At 30.5% G+C, this 16,784-nt stretch overlaps 1 protein-coding gene across 1 annotated transcript in view; it reads right to left on the reverse strand.

The window, feature by feature from the left end:
* Positions 1–2,511: 2,511 nt before the first annotated feature.
* LOC129952059 (sarcoplasmic calcium-binding protein, alpha chain) overlaps positions 2,512–16,784 on the reverse strand; it is a 64,043-nt gene continuing 49,770 nt past the window's right edge. The window contains exons 2-5 of the mRNA XM_056064483.1: positions 6,583–6,749; positions 3,966–4,046; positions 3,745–3,897; positions 2,512–3,672 (exon numbers count right to left, since the gene is read on the reverse strand). Coding sequence (XP_055920458.1) covers positions 3,556–3,672; positions 3,745–3,897; positions 3,966–4,046; positions 6,583–6,749 — 518 coding nt within the window. The 3' untranslated portion in view covers positions 2,512–3,555. The remainder of the gene's footprint in view (positions 3,673–3,744; positions 3,898–3,965; positions 4,047–6,582; positions 6,750–16,784) is intronic.

Here is a 16,784-nt window from a genome sequence, read left to right on the forward strand (position 1 = left end):
CAGAATTAAATGTCCATTTAAAATATATATTCTAGACAAATGCGGCATACAAATTATAACGATGTGTGATTCCCGCACATATTATTTGGCATCTGGGATTTATTACGTTGGGAAAGAAGAAAGAAGATCAAATGACCGCATACCGCTGCAGTTGATAGGTACGCAAGATTATTGAAAGCATTCATGGTACTGGAAGGAATTTAACTAAAGTTCACATCAAGTCAGTTGGTTGAAACAATGCTAGCGCAGCATAATCTCACTGTAGTCATAAAGTTGAAGAAAAATAAAGTTGAAGTACCACCATCCTTCTTACTCACCTGAAAAAAGGAAGTACTCTCCTCGAAATTTGCTTTCAAGTACATAATTACCTTGGTTTACTTCATTAAAAAAAGGCAAAGGAGTCCTGCTGGTATCCACGCTCCACAAAAGCAAATAATTTGATTCGGTGACAAGAAATCCTGAAGTCATCGAGTTTTATAATCAAACAAAAGGTGGCGTTGACACGTTTGACCAGCTGGCTCATAATTACTCCGTTGCCAGAAAGACTCGTAGGTGGCCTATGAGGTATTTCTTGAACATTCAGGCTTCAATGCAATTGTTCTCTATTCAATAAGAAACAATTACAAAAATAAAAAACAGAAGCGCAGCATCTTTTAGCAAAATTTAGTTTTGCCTTTGACAAAACCACATAACAAAAGCGTTTGTAACAAAGCATTAATAGCCATTTGAGGGGTACCATCGAAAAAGTGCTTCGAGAATCCATGGAGGGCGATCCTCGAAATTACGAGGATATTTTCCTAAGGGAACCTCAAAGAAAGATGCCAAAGCAGGGAAGGTGCTTCTTGTGTCGTAGGACATGAGATAAAATGTCCAAAACGACATGCAGTACTTGCCAAAGGCACATTTGCCACGAACACCGCAGCGAAGTAGGCAATAGCTGTATTTATATGTTGAAGAAACAGGACTAAAAATATACCGGTAAGACTTATAAAGCCAAAACTTTTTCAATATTCTAATGTTCCCTTATATATCTTCTTTCAGAAACAAAACACTCCCGTTCAAATTCAAATATTCTAATGATATTTGCCATCAATTACATAAATCAATTTATTTTTGATCTTAATATGTCAAAATTCAAAAATTTTCGGCAAAACTTATTTTTAACTGAAAAAGTGATATAATGTTCATTTTAGCTCATAACACCAAAGCACCAAAAGGCGTTTTTCTAAAGCTCTGAGCAGAGATTGATGAGATTTTTCCAATTTATTTATGAAACTCTCTCGAGAACTAAATAGTTTTAGAATTTCCCATCTGTCTTTTTCATACCACACGAAACAAATTTGACAACAGCTGCCGCTCTGCTTTTTACTTCATAAGCTCACTATTCAGAGCTTATAGCATAGAGGAAATATATTATCTAGAGTCCCGACTTAATGGGTTTGCTCTCTTTCGGCCTACAAGCTAAATTGGGAGGATTTTGTCCATAAGGATAAGCATGTGTTAGTGGTCCCGTGCATTTCTTATGGGACCAAGCCATTATGAATGTAGTTGTTATGGAATTTGTGCCCACATTGCTCGACCGCGGGGGAAAAAACTATGAGGTGAACTCAGACTCAGATATTTCCTCTATGGCTTATAGGCCGCAATCCGAGCTACTTCTGATTTAAAGAACGAAACACAAACTGAGCGCTCTGTCATGTCCGAGCTTAAAAAGAATCACAGATCATTTTTTTGACAGATCATTTCTCTGCTATGAGCTGAAAAAGAAACACGCCTAATCCAGTTTTGTCCGTCGTTTGGACATTTTTTTTCAATTGTAAAAGATGTATTTAAATAGTTTATAAATAATTCTTTAGTAATACTTGCAAGATAAAGTCAACATGTAAAATAAAGCTTATTTTAATAATGTTGCTTGCCATTTTTGCTCTAAAGTGCATTTGACAAAACAATATCTGACAGCTTCACCAACAAAAGGTTCTCCTCCTCGTCCCTGTATTTCTTGAGCGTGCAGTAAGGCACAAATTAACAAACAAAAAAATTATAAAACGTCGAGATATGTCACCTCAAAAGAGTTCTTATTCTTAAACTTGACATACTTCAGAATGCAATAATTTTGTAATTGCAGGGGAAGCTGCTAGTCTAAAGGGGCTTTAATTATTTTTTCGATTGCGAAGTAAAAAAAGAGAGAATTCTATCTTCGTTTCTGAAAATATACTGTCTTAAAGCTTGGAAATGATATTTGTCGCAAAATCAAGTATTCTAGAATCTCCAATGTAGAATTCTGTGTAAATGTTATACTTACAACAATGTTAATACATGTAGTATCAAACTTCTTCTAAAGGGATTGAGTTATAATATAGTCATTTTAAAATTTTGACAGTCAATTGCAGCCATATTACTTAAACTACATCTGTCAAATCAGCTGTAATTTGGTGGGGCTGAGGTCGTACATTTTTTCTGAAACTTCAAAGCAAAATCCAACAATTTTCTCCATTTTGTTTTTAAATTCATTTTTATTCAGCGTTACACAAATATGTAAATGTTTTATTTAACATTTCAATCAAATATTTATTACAACATATTTATTTATTTACTTTATGTTTAAGTTTTAACATTTTCTATTATTTTTCTGGTGCATTTCAATGTTTTTGTTTTTTTTTTATTAAATGGAAATAATAATTTTTTTTATAAATATTAAATTTTACAAAGGAACTTCAAAGTTATTTACTTAAGTTTTTCTAATGTTATTTTTCAGAACATTATTTATTGGTCATTATTCCTTCGTGTTAACCAAATACAAAATAAAAGTATTTTTAAATAATTTCCGACTGTAACTGTATTAGAAAACATAACATAAATATATTTAACAATAACGTAACAATATTTAAAAAATTATTAAACAATGAGTAAATGAATTACGAAACAAAATTTAGTTGTTTATGTATTTTATTATATTACACCTAGATAAGGATTATTTGAATACCATACAACATTTTCACAGACACATGACAGTATAAATATTATTTGTTGTTTTATATATTTTTTATTACAAACAAAAATATACTTCTATTTAAAATAGTTTAGTTAACAAAACATTTAAAACAAAAGTAAGGTAGTATTTATATCATTTGACAGATTTAAATTTTAACGAAAAAAAGTGCGTTAAGTTTTTTTTTAAAGAGTGTAATTTCGTTAACATATTCGTTGATTTTTAAATACATAAACTATAAGCATAAAAATGTTTTTTTTTTTTACTTTTTTCATATAAATATTAATATAATTTCTAAAATAATTTTATTACTTGGAACCTAACAACAGTTATATTATTATATTAATTTTTAATGCGGCTAATAGAAATGTCAGTATGTCAGTTTAAAAACACCTTCGGGTCCGATTGCACTTGGAACTTTTATTTATTGACATTTCTGTAGTCATTTAATTCATATTTTTATTTTTGTATTATTTCATCAATTTTACATAGATTTCTTATAATAAATTGTTGTCCAATAGTGAAGACATTTAAAAAGGTTTTCAGTTGAATTTTATTTAAACATTTTATAAAGGCCCAAATAGATAAACAGCTGGATGGTCAGCACCGGGATTTCCCAAGAATTGGCTGTAAAGTTCCTTATATCTGGTAACATTAAGCCCGCCACGTTTACGATCATCATCCTGAAAATTTTAAAGCAACAAAATGTTTTGAATTCAACATATTTTTTAACGTTTTGGTTTTTTTGGGCTTACGCTTAAAAGGCTTTCGAATGCTTTATCAATTGATGCTACATCATCGACAGCTATTCTTGTAATGCAGTTATAACGGTATTCTTCAATACCAATAATTCCATCACTATTGATGTCAAGCATTTTGAAATTGGCTTCAATAAATGCTTTCATTGCCTTTAAATGAAAAAAAAAATATAAATTTCAATTATTATTATATTAATTTTTGTATGTAAATATTTTACTTGTGGAAATTCATCGTATTTTTTTCCAACGCAGGTTTTTTGGACAGCATCTTTGAATTCGGCAGTTGAAATTTTACCATCCTAACATAAAATAGAGATAAGTTAGATCATTTAATAGAAATAGACTAATAAAATTCTTAATGACATTTTTTCTGTCATTGTGACATTTAGAACAATAATAACAATAATAATGATGATGATTACAAAAGTTGTCACTACCAATGAATTATTATTTTTGAAAAATAGATAGATATTTTGTTGACTTGTGGTTTTAGCTCTTTACTTAAGAAATGTCAAAATAAATTTAAACATATTCGCAATTTGCTGCTGGTAACAACTTTCTCAGTTGGAAATGCTTTATGCACATCTGGTAGATTGATGTTCTCTTTACTTATATCGCATTCAATTGATCAAAAACTGACATTTTGTCACTTTTTTTAAAGCACAGGGTTTAGACGTCAAAATGAGGCACCTCAAAGAGTCAAATGTCAACTCTGTCAAGGAACACGAATGTTCACCACTGTCATTACATTCATAAAATAAGTTAAGAACTTCTTAATCGAAAACGTTATGTGTGATGATTTTAAAAACAAAATTTGGCCCTAGAACTTTCGTATGCCTAATCATACAATTTTTGTAAGAATTTATTATTTTTTAAATCGCATAGAAAAGAACAAAACAGTGCGTTTAGTTTTTTCGTTAAGTCCTATCATTTTGCGTATTTCCGTGAACTTATTAACAATTGTTCGACAGTACTTGTAAAAGTAATGTTAGTGACTTCAAGGTTGACAGATGAAAAAAGAAACACCTTGAGGATGATGTGCACTATGAATTTCTGTACCAATTTTTGAATTTTCGGTGTAGAGAAAACGATTTTTAATTCCAAAGTATAATTGATACAACTATGTATATAAAGGTCGAATAATATTTATTTTTAGATTACTTCTATTTTGCAATATATAAAATAATTATTAATTACCAATGAATAAAACCAATGAAATTGCAATTTAAACATTTTGACAGCAAAAGTGAAACGTAATTGTGACATTTTGGCTCTGAAATGTTTTTTGTTTTAGCTCTGAACTGACACTAAACCACCTTGCTTATAGGATTTGAAAGTCCGTTTACTAACTTGCAAACAATTTCAATTTCTTACTATTTTAGTTCTATCAAATTTCCTATATGTACACAATACACCAAAAATACAAAGAGGTTTATTTGTGAATTAGGAAGTTACTGTTGGTAAAAGAAAATTCAAAAAAGTTTTCATTTTTTCGACACTTTTTTCTTACAAAAAGCGAATTGAAATATTTAATTATGTAAGTATATTATAAATTGAACATTTGAAAAAGACTTCGAATAGATTTTTTGTCTCTTTAAAGGATTTATTTCCTTTTCCTTAAACCACTTTTTTTTTCTTCTCATGTAAAATACAATTTTAGTGTACTGACGTCTATGTTGGTGGCGCTGTACTAGTAATATTTCCCCATAACAGTTGACAGTTGCTCTGGTGTCGCTGCAGTCGTTCCCCTCCATAGAAATACTATACATTTCATATATGCAGAAATATGTGTTTTGAAAACTGATAGCTGTTTTTTAGTGCTAAATGTTTTGAAAATATTATAATTAGGTGTCAACTAAAACTTGGTATTTAAAAAATGTATGTACAAACTTGATTTTTCGAAACATGTAAGTTTTAAGTCAAAAACCGAAAAGGCTATAAGGCTTTGTACTCAATTTGTATCATCTGGTATCTTGAGAAAATAAGGCACTCGTTTTATTTCATTATCAAAACAAAAAAAAGTTCTAGTAAATTGAATCCTTTTGGGAATAGAGGTATGCAATAAACTTGTGTACATAATCCAGTTAGTCCTTTAAAGAACATCAGGAACATAAATTCCTATAAGCCGATACACTCTTCAGTTGACACTATACGTTGGAAGATAAATGGTTTCGTCTAAAATCAATTTGCCATATATACAAGTAGATGATACCAATATGTGAGTATATGGCTCCTATATATTTATTCTCCTACCTCTAGATAAAAGAACCTTGAAAGCAACTCTATCAATCTTTCAATCAGAAACCGTTCCTGTGGCATCATCCTTCTTATGTAAACGAAATGTTAGAAAACTCAATATAAACCGAATAAACATAGTAACCTACTTTCATTTTATGCATTAACGCTATTAAAAAAAAGTTCCTATAAACTCTACACCCTGTGCAAGGAGTCTGCCTGTCACTCTTTCGAAATTATCTCATAACAATTTAAAGCAGCGTGACACTCTCGGTTTATTTATTGGTTAAAATCACTGGGAGTCCATTACCTACAATTCAATTAGTTTCTGTTGGTTTTTCATTTCATTGAATTTATTCATAATCAGTTGTGTCCTGTGGGAAGTATGTTGGGACCTGATGCTCCTTCATATGCACAACAGGAAGCTTAAAAGCGGCGGAAATTCAAATCAACCACAACAAGTTAAACACACAACCATTAAGTGCAGTGATGGCGATGATGATGTTAAAGGCTTTTATATTTAATGCAACATTAAGTATTTAAACTAATTTAATAATTTACCCATCATAAATGATTAACATTTGAGTTAAGTATACCAACCTTGTCAAAATCGGCTAAATCCGATAATTCCTCCCATAAGTTCTTCATGATATGCTGGTATTCCGCCAACCGATTGGCGTTGCAGTCGCCTTTGCCCTCGATGACACACGCCCGAACAGCCATACATTCGAAATCCTTCTGGTCGAGATAGCCATTGTTGTCGATGTCTGCAAAAAAAAATTACATCTTAAAAAATGATATCGATTCGATTTCGGTTCGTTTTACAAACACACAAAACTGTGTGCGGTTTGCGTTTGTGCACCATGAATGGTTGTATTTTTGAAGGATACGGGTTAGTATATGATTGCAAACGGTTTTTGATTGCTATAAAGAGAAGAGTCTTATGTCAATCAAACATACCACAAGTTCAGATCCAATATAGTAACGTTTCTTATGAACACAAAAAAATGAAAACCATTGAAATTGAATTCCAACAGGGCGGCAAGTAGGTGAATCTTACTCAAAAACCAAAATTGAATTTGTGGCGCAGATAAATGCACATGTAACCATGGATTTAAACAAAAAAACAAAGGCTGAGTTTGAAAGTATCCAATATGTCATACAGTTTATCGATGTCTCAGTTTTTATTGTAACTAAACCAACTTTCAAACTGTGTGTCAAACTTTTATTATTTTTGAAATATTTTTCACCAATGGAAGATGCTTACATGGGACTCAATTTGACGTTTTAGATCTGCATTTTCTTTTCATTATATAAAAAGAGACAGGAAAGTAAGCAGACATTTAAATTTTTTTTGAAATGAGTGTGAGAGAGATAAACTGATGTGGTTTAAAAATTAATTACCTTGAAAGAGTAAAATGCGAATGTTGTCTTTTGAGGTAATTTTGTCCACTTATTCTTTTCTTAACCTTAAAATGTCTAACTTACTTCCCTATCTCTATTTAAATATCAAGTGGAAGCGAGGTTAAACAATGTGACGTCAAAATGAGTTGCATTAAAAGTAAATCATTGTGTAAACGCATCGTTAAGTTGTGCAATGCTCCATTTGTACTTAGTAGGTATAGATAGGTATTAAGTCTAAACGGTCATCTGTCAAGTTTGTATATTTTGTTTCTGTTTCAACACTTTGACAGCACTAATGGCTTCAAATTTTAATCTTGGTTTAATTTAGGGCACTAGGACATAGAGATTTTAGGAAAATGGGTACATTATCTTTTTTGATATGTTAATTTCACGGTCTTTTATGTCATGATTGTTCATGGTTCTGTTCATTTAAAGGCTTTACATTAAACAAAGTTCTAAAATCAAACCAAAACAGATCCGTTTGTATTGTGCATTAATTTCCATTGTTCTATCATATTGGGTCTTTTTTAAGCTTAGTAAATAAATAATGTAAATTATTTTATGTTTGTATGTAGGTATCTAACCACATTATACAATTGAATTTCAAATGATTTTTTAAAAAAAGGAAAACGGATAAAAAATGCAAAATATTTGATTTTGTCTACAAATGGAGTATAGCTAAAAGCTCTCTAAATCTGGATTTGATAGCAAATAATTGAATGTCTTTTTTTTTGGGGGGGTGGGGGTAAATCCTTAATTTGCATAGATTAAATTAAGGGAGTATAAATCGATTTGCATTAGATATTATTGTATTTAAAGAATTAAAAAAATGGTTCATATTCGAATTTATACACTACGTGGTCACAGATTAATGTCATATATCGTGACAGGCTTTTGTTAATTCGGTACACATTAAATCAAGTAATTTCTGCTAAAAAAATTGAAGACAAATTTGTAAAATAATGCAAATACATGCAGAATACATTTTTAGATAGCATTAAGAGTTTTTCAATTTCAAAATTAAATGTGAACGTATACTTAATCTATTGAACAAACTGTCAATGTCAAAACATTACTTCACAAACAAAACATTTTAACTAATTTTCTACCAACATTTTCAATCCATTGACAGCAAGTGAAAATGAAACTTCAAATGAGTTGTCTCAAAAGACCCCAGCGTAAATTCTTGTGTTAAGAACCAAAACGACTGTAGAATATTTAAAAGGGGACTGTATTTATTCAGCTATCTCGAAGTGTATTCATTCGTATAGTGAACAAATATTTAACTTCTGCTTTTTGAATACAGAATTTGAATAAAACCTTTTTATTTTTCATCTATGTAATTTTGTAAGCTATAAAAATAGACTCTACAACTTAAGAATAAAATAAAATAGGAATTCAATTTAAAAGCTTGAATCAACACCGACCAAAATCAAAACACTCAATCATCGCAGTACCGCAGTCACTTACCATTTTATCATAATGATGGTTCTATGAATTCAATTGAAATAGCTCGGCGGAGTTATATCAAAAATCTTCCTATACGGCTATATACAATTTCTCATCTCTATTAATTCCAAAAAAGATGCTTAACAGAAAGGGAATATCTTTATTTTAAATGAATAAATCTGGTTACGCGATAAGATATTATTATTATCGTTAGCCTTGAAGGGTATAGGCGTGGTATTTTCTAGCAGGGGGAGAAGAAATCAAAGAAAATAATTTGATTAAGTGAAAATATAGATTTATTCAGTGAGCCTACCTTCCTTACGTGTCTTTCAATGAACAAAATTATATCTACCTATGCCAATGAACGAAAGGGAATGTTTACCTGTTTAAATAAAGTTTACGTTCAAAAGTATAGTAACTTAGTTTGGAAAAGCATAAGGCATCACTTGCCACGAATTTGTAAGTAGTTCATGTTAAGTGTTTAAGTTTTCATCTTGAAATTTTGATTTAAACATGTTTATCTACCTAAACTTTGATCAAGAGGGTGTATTTTTTTGTCTTCTAAAGTTTAGACGAATAACTCTTCATTAATAAAGACTTCGGCTTCACATCAATATTCATCTACAGATATTCTGTCAGATCATCACAAATAATGGACATTAGCCTTAAACAAAGGAAGTCAATTATGAAGCATAGAAATTTACTTTTACCAACTATCCAGAAAAATTTTAGATTTTTAATTTTTATAATAAGCCCACACTCAAGGGGATATTACTACCCTTATTATGCAGAGGTACAGTGTGAGCACTAGAAAAAGGGGAGAGTGTGTGAAAGGAGATATCGGTGCACATTGGTTTTGAATTCTTGAATATTGCAATGACTTGGAAAGATATAGTGTGGTAAAGTATTCCACATTCGCGTAGTACGGCTAAAGAACGAATCTCTGTATTAGACAGTAGTTGTAGTAGTAGTTGGACTCGAGGGTATACTGATGAGCATTCCTAGAAGCGCGAGTATTACAGATGAACTGTTTAAGGGGAGGAATGCTGCTGCCTATTTCACTAGAGCATAAACTGGTAAAATAATGGTAAAAAAGGGTCAGACAAGAAACTTTACGACGATGTTCAAGCGAAGTAAAGATTTATAAAGGGTGGGCTGTATGCAAGTTTACCGTGGCATGATGGTTAGTGCGTTGGACTGTCATGCAAGGGGCTTGGGTTCAATCCCTGCCTGTGCCACCTTAATTTAAAAAAAAAAAAATAATTTTCGCGGGTACTGCCTCTTGCGAGAAATTGACAATTTCTTCAAGAGTAATTCTTGTCATGAAAAAGTGCTTTCTCAAATTAGCCGTTCGGATTCGGCCTTAAATTGTAGGTCCCTTCCATTCCTGACAACAGTACTCGCACACAGGAATGGTTGAGAGTTGTAAGTCACTAGGCCCTGGTTCACAACGGACTGTTGCGCCACTCCATTTTTTTTTGTATGCAAGTTTTTATGATTTTTTAAAAAAAGACAAACATTTCCATAAATTTTGGAACAGAACGTCCGTCGTTTTTCTCCAGTTCTTTATGGTAGAGCTCAAGGATTAGATGACATTTGAATTAAGCAACATTTCGTAATTGACATAAAATCGTTAGTTTTGTAAAATTTTTACAAAAAAGTCAAACAGAGTCAAACCACTGTTCCGAAGCGGTCAATCTTTGATGTTCTACGTACTTTTAAGGCTACCCTTTAAGGCCTGCAGGGGTTCTACAAAACAATGTCTATATAGTTTTAATAAAAAAAAAGGCTGATGCCTCTTTAATGCACACTGTTGACTGAAAAATTGTTTCCATCCTTATTTTTGGAAAACAATGTGCAATTATCCCACCACTCTACATGTCGAACCAAATTGTCAATCTTTTTAAAGGCATAACATTCAAGACAATAAAGAACGGGTTATCTAAATCCTAAATGTGTATTTTTTTTTAATAAAAAAAGATGACAGCTGGTTTTAAGTTATTCTCTAATTCAACCTGCAATAAGCCTAAGATTATTATTCAAAGCGATAACGAAGTGGTTATGGTCATGCAACTTCAATTGGACCTTGTTAGCAAATAAGCCGAGATTTTTGTGCAAAATCCTACTCAGTCTAGTGTAATATATGTAAGTTCTTAAAATCAATGGTAAATTCGTGAATTGAGTCAGTGACGGTTCCATTCGTATTATCCACTATTCAAAAACCGCACTGATTACAATATATGCATAGCACTCTCTCTAGAAATATTATTTCAAAATTTCATAACAAATTTTGAAAAATGACCTACGATTTTAAGGAAACAACTTCATCCCTCTGCGAAAATAAAACGTTCAAAAATCTTTTCTTTTGAAATCTGCAAACTGTGGCAGCGAAATGTTCACCATTTTTGTGTAAGGTTCATTTTTAGTTAAGGCTTAATTTGTGTATGTCAGGTGTTAAAAGATAACATGCTACTCATATGCATAATGGGCTGTTCAAAATCAAACCACAAACTACAGTTCACTCTAAATTATAATTGTATGACCTATTTTAAAACACTCTCTTAACACAATTTCTTCTTTTAATCTAAATTTAATGATTTAAAGAAGAAACACCCTTTATTTGATTTGTTAATTTCTCAAAAGTTTACTCCCTTTTAATGAATCCCAATAGTATTTTAGTATGATGATGATGATGAAAGGTCTTCAAATATCTTCCATCATTCCACAAATTTGTAGTTTATTTAAATTTTAACTTTTGTACTTTAGGTAAAATATTTTTGGGAATCCCAGGTGAATGGTAGAGGATGATTTAAGCAGTTAAAAATTTACTTAAAAAAATGTATATATGTAATTACAAAGTTAAAAGTTTGTTCGACACTGCATTTCAACAAAATGTTTCTATATTTAGAACCAAGCCAAGCTCCAAAGGCTTGGCCGTGATTCACTGATGGGTCCTTAAAGTTTAACAAAATAGATGAGTTTTAATGAAGTTAAAATATTAGAGTACAAGGGTTTGGTTTTAAATATAAACTCACTACATCCCCTAATTAAAGAAGGTTCATCACGAATTCGCTATGAAACGTTCGCCTATAATTCTTTTGATTCATATTTTTCTCTCTGCAATGAAAATATGAAATTAATTTGTATAAATGCTCTGCTCTTGTTCTATTACTTGTAACTATACTTGAAGGTGCACTTATAAACCTATTGAACTTTTTGTTTTTGTTTGATTAATTCTATATCAGGTACAATTTTCATGTTGACCATATAATTAACTAACCAAAACGAAGGGTTTATATACATAAACGCTGCGTTGAAGCTAAGCATGTAAATTATTTTTTGTACCAATTAGACATTATTGATTTTTTAATTAAATATAAAAACGGCAAAAACTAAAGACCTACAATACTAATTATTCAATCATATGAAAATAGAATACCTTGTTTAAGTGTAATCAATGTCTAAAGTATGATGAAATGATGTTGCATAATTATTCCTTACTCGTAATAGCAATCAATATACTACAGGGATAGATATAAGGTTTTTATCATTTTAAAAATATTGACGTGCATATAGTTTATAAGCTTGAATGTCGATAAGTTTCAGTATAATGTTGATGAAATATTATATACCTAAGTATATAATTATTATCAATATTGATTGTTACATTTTCATTCAAGAGATGGGTTCAACAACCAGCCTCAGCATACAATTATAGCTAAGGAATAATTCTGATCAAATATTGACATATGTATAAGAACGGTTGACAGGTGTCAGCGACTCCTATTAGTCACAGTGATTGAAAATAACAGTTGTTAAGTTTTCATCTTAACAGAAGCAACCTTTCAAATTTCTTTACAGGTATCCACCATTTTTAAACAACATTTTTTTTCAGTACTTTAAGAATAATCTGAAGTTAACACCTAAATATTAGATAATTTCAAGAACTTAAAAATAATTCCCCATCCCGTCTGCCGATTTGTATTGCTTAAAAGTTTGTAGGTTTTTGCGTTGGATTAAAAAAATTTTCGGTTGAATTATTCTTAACATATTTAAAATTACCATTAAATATTTTTTATTTATTTATATTATTTTTTTGTAAAAAAAATGTCTGTTTAATTTTTCTCAAAATTTGAATGAATGTTGACACCAATATTTGAAAAAATAAAAGTAGTTTAAAGCCAATATCTCAAAGTTTTTAAAAGACATTTGAGTCGAAAATCAGTTGTATTCATTTTTTTGTTAAGGTTTTTATTTTTGGTAAGAAAACTGTCGATTCGATTTTTCTCAAAATTTGTATGAATGTCGATAAAACTTTGAGTAATGTTGACAGTTTGACATAAGGCACCATCTTGTTCAAAGGTCTTTCAAATAAATATCTTCTAATTTAATCAAGCGAAAACTGTCAAAAAAAACCAACTTAGAAATAAGTATTGTCAGATTTAAAACCACATATCTAAAGAAACAGTCATTTTAATACTGTGGTACAGTAAAAATGTAACTTTGATACTGTGAAATGTTCGTTGATATTGAAAATCTGAAGTTAATCATAAAGGAAGCTGGGGTGGAATCGGCTAAGGTGATAGTTGACTATCAAATTTTTAAAAGTAAAATTGACTATCACCGACTTTCCCGTCTATGTAAGCCGATTCAATTCAATTCGATTGAACGATTTCAATTCATTGTTGCTATCGTGAAATTTTAAAATGATTTTCATAAAATCTAAACGAAAGAATCAAATTGGCTGTGTTTAAATAACATTATTTTCTTCTGTTTTTCGAATTTTTCGAATTATGTAAACTTTGTCGGTCAAAAGAATGTGTTTTGTAAAAAAATATTCCATTCGATTTTTGTAAGCGTCTGGTAGCTCTATTCAGAAACGACATATTTGTAGCAAAATGACTATCAAATTTTTCTAGTAACAGCTTTTTAGATATTAATTTGACTATCACCTTGCACAGATCAAATTCTATTATTTTGACTGTCAACAATTGACAATAACCCCTGATTTTTATTTTAATAATTCGACCCTTTTTTTTAATTAAAAAGAAAAAGTTTTAAAATATGTGAAAGAAGAGTTTAATTTTTGTATTCAGCTAAAAAAGGTATATTTACTTCATTTTTTGTGTTATTACACAAAATTTATATTTTTTCTCTTCAAATCTAATGATCAACTTAAAAATTATAAAATTAAAAGTCAGTTATTTTAAAAATAAGTAAAACCAGTTTTTTAAGAATAATTACTTTAATTTTTTTCCAAATTAGGTAGAATTATTTGAACTGGACTTTGAAAAAATAGTCATTTTTAAAAAGTTTTTATGATCTGATCTTTTCATGATTTAAAGTATTTTTTATGAAAGAAAATAAATACTTATTTTTGTATCCAAAATTCAATATTGTATGAGCAATTTTTCTATTAATTACTTGTAAATAAAATATTCACATTTCCAGAAATATTAGATCAAGCCGCTCATTCAAACATGTTAAAAGCTATTTTTGTTTTTAGTTTTGATAAATCATATTTTAAATTAAAGATTTCGGACTTCAAACATATGTTTTGCAAAACTTAGATTTTGTTAAATTAAAAACAAAATAACAGATTAAGAAAATATCGTTTTAATAGTCATTTTGATTTTCTTTGTAGTTTCCATTTTTTTTAATTGATTTGTTTGAATTTAAATTGATACAATAATTAAACAAAAAACCTTGAATTCAATTTCAGTACAGCAAATAGTATACTCTCAAACATCAAATACTTTTTTGAAAAACAAAACACCTACAAAATATAAAAAAAATTGAAACTCACATTTCAATAACAACTTGTTTTGAAAATTCCTCATCCTTACCCCAAAAACTACCTCAAAACATTTTCAAAAACAATCTTTCACTAAAGGTGCAGGTGTGGACTGTGATGGTCATACACAGATCCGGGACACGAAACAAAACAATATTTTTTTCAAGGGCTAACGAATGCATGCATTTCACGTACTCATGTACTTACATGTGCGTTTTTCAAAAAAAAATATTTTCTCAATTTATTCAACAATCTATAAAGATACTAAAGTGGTTACTCAGGTGTCTTGAAATTTTGTTATGTTTTAAAACACCAAAAAAAATGAAAAGTGAAATCTATAACAAAATTCATTTGTTTTTCCGGCGTTGTGCCAATGTTTGATTCAAGGGTGTACTGTAAACATAGTATCTTTGAATCTGTATGTTTTTGATATTTATGATGAGGTGGGAGGAGGTGCAAGAGGTATGAAGAAGTATCCGAGCATTGTTCAGATTCTTTGGCAACCGAATAAGGATTAAGTGCAGACAACCGAAACGACAACACGACCGAGTAGAATGTGGCATATTTGAATTTGAAAGCGCGTCAACGTTGACATATCATTTCTGAGGTTTACATTAAAGTACGCTATGAACATGAGTTGAGTACTCGTACATCCTATATGTAGCTTATTTTATATATTGAACTTGCATAGTAATTGCAGTTTTTGTTTAAAACAAAAGAAAACTATCTACAAAGCGTTTTGTCTTTCGTGCCAGACACTGATTAATGCTTGAATTTGTTAGATAAAGTAAAATTAATTACAGTTCGGTCTAATAATAGTATTCACTGGGGCTATACTTATTCATGGTCTTTGTATTTTTTTGATGTAGTTTTTATTTGAAATTGAAAATATATCCAGGGGTTGAATCTGGGGGTGAATTTATACCTATATCACAATTAAATACAAAACCATAATACCTTGAAAGTATAATTATGTAGTTTAAAAAAGAAGGAGTACAATTTTACTGATAGTATTGAGTTTTAATAACAAATAAACTTTGCTTCATTTGTCCCTACAATTAACTGTCATTTCACCGCAATCAACTGTCAAAATTTAAGGGTTCATACTGAAAAACCTATAAAATCAGTCTAATCATTGGCCTTAGGAACAGTATTTTTCTACGAAAAAAACCAAAGTATCGGAGCTGACGCAATTAAAATAATAATTCGATAATAAAAACCACAATTTTCAAAAATCTTTAAATTGTGGTTTTTGGTGAACTCAAATGCCATTTTTAAATGATAAGTCAGTAACTATTGGAATGTATGCATGTTTAACTATCTGTGCATGTTCTTTTGATTTTGGAATGCCAGGAATGTACAGTGGCTACCACAAACAATCAAACAAAAAGAATATATATTTTCCATATGCAATCTCCAAAAATGTGAATGAAAAACGTAGTAGAACTTAATCGTCATTTTAAAACATATTTTAGCTGAAATTAAGTTTAAATTAAGAAAACTACGATGGGCAAATGATAAGTAATGCACAGTCGCCAATAACCCACAATCATAATAAAAAAAGACTTCAAAATAAGCTCCAAACACAGCTATTGTTATCGTTTATAACTGAGAAATACCCATTTGAACATGACTCGATTTGTTTCTAATCGGTGCGTGTCAGAATGGAGCCTTGTACTGATGTATTGTCAACGAAATTAAAACAACGAGCTGTGATTGAATTTTCAACCGCCGAAAGTGTTAATCCGACAGACATTCATCGTTGCTTAAAAGCTGTTTACAGTAATAAAACAGTAGACCGAAACACAGCACTGACCCTATAACTCAAAACCGCATAGCTGATATTGTTTTGATGTCGCAAGATAGAGTTGGGTTCATAATTCAGCAACTTGGCTATTCGCTCGTTGGGTACCGAAAATGTTGACACAGGAAAACAAGTATATTCGAGTTGAGTTGAATCGTTAGCACCAAGAAGGAGAGCAGTTTCTCTTGAAAATTGTGACCAGTGACGAAACTGGGTGCATCACAACGGTCCAGAAGAAAAAAGACAGAGTACGAAATATCGTCATGTCACTTCTCCCCAGCCCAAAAAATTCAAGATACAGCCTTTGCAGAAAGGATTAAAGCCCGTTCACACGATTCGATATTTTCACTG

The sequence above is a fragment of the Eupeodes corollae genome, chromosome 3 (genome assembly GCF_945859685.1).
Source record: "Eupeodes corollae chromosome 3, idEupCoro1.1, whole genome shotgun sequence".
In the NCBI taxonomy this organism is placed as follows: domain Eukaryota; kingdom Metazoa; phylum Arthropoda; class Insecta; order Diptera; family Syrphidae; genus Eupeodes; species Eupeodes corollae.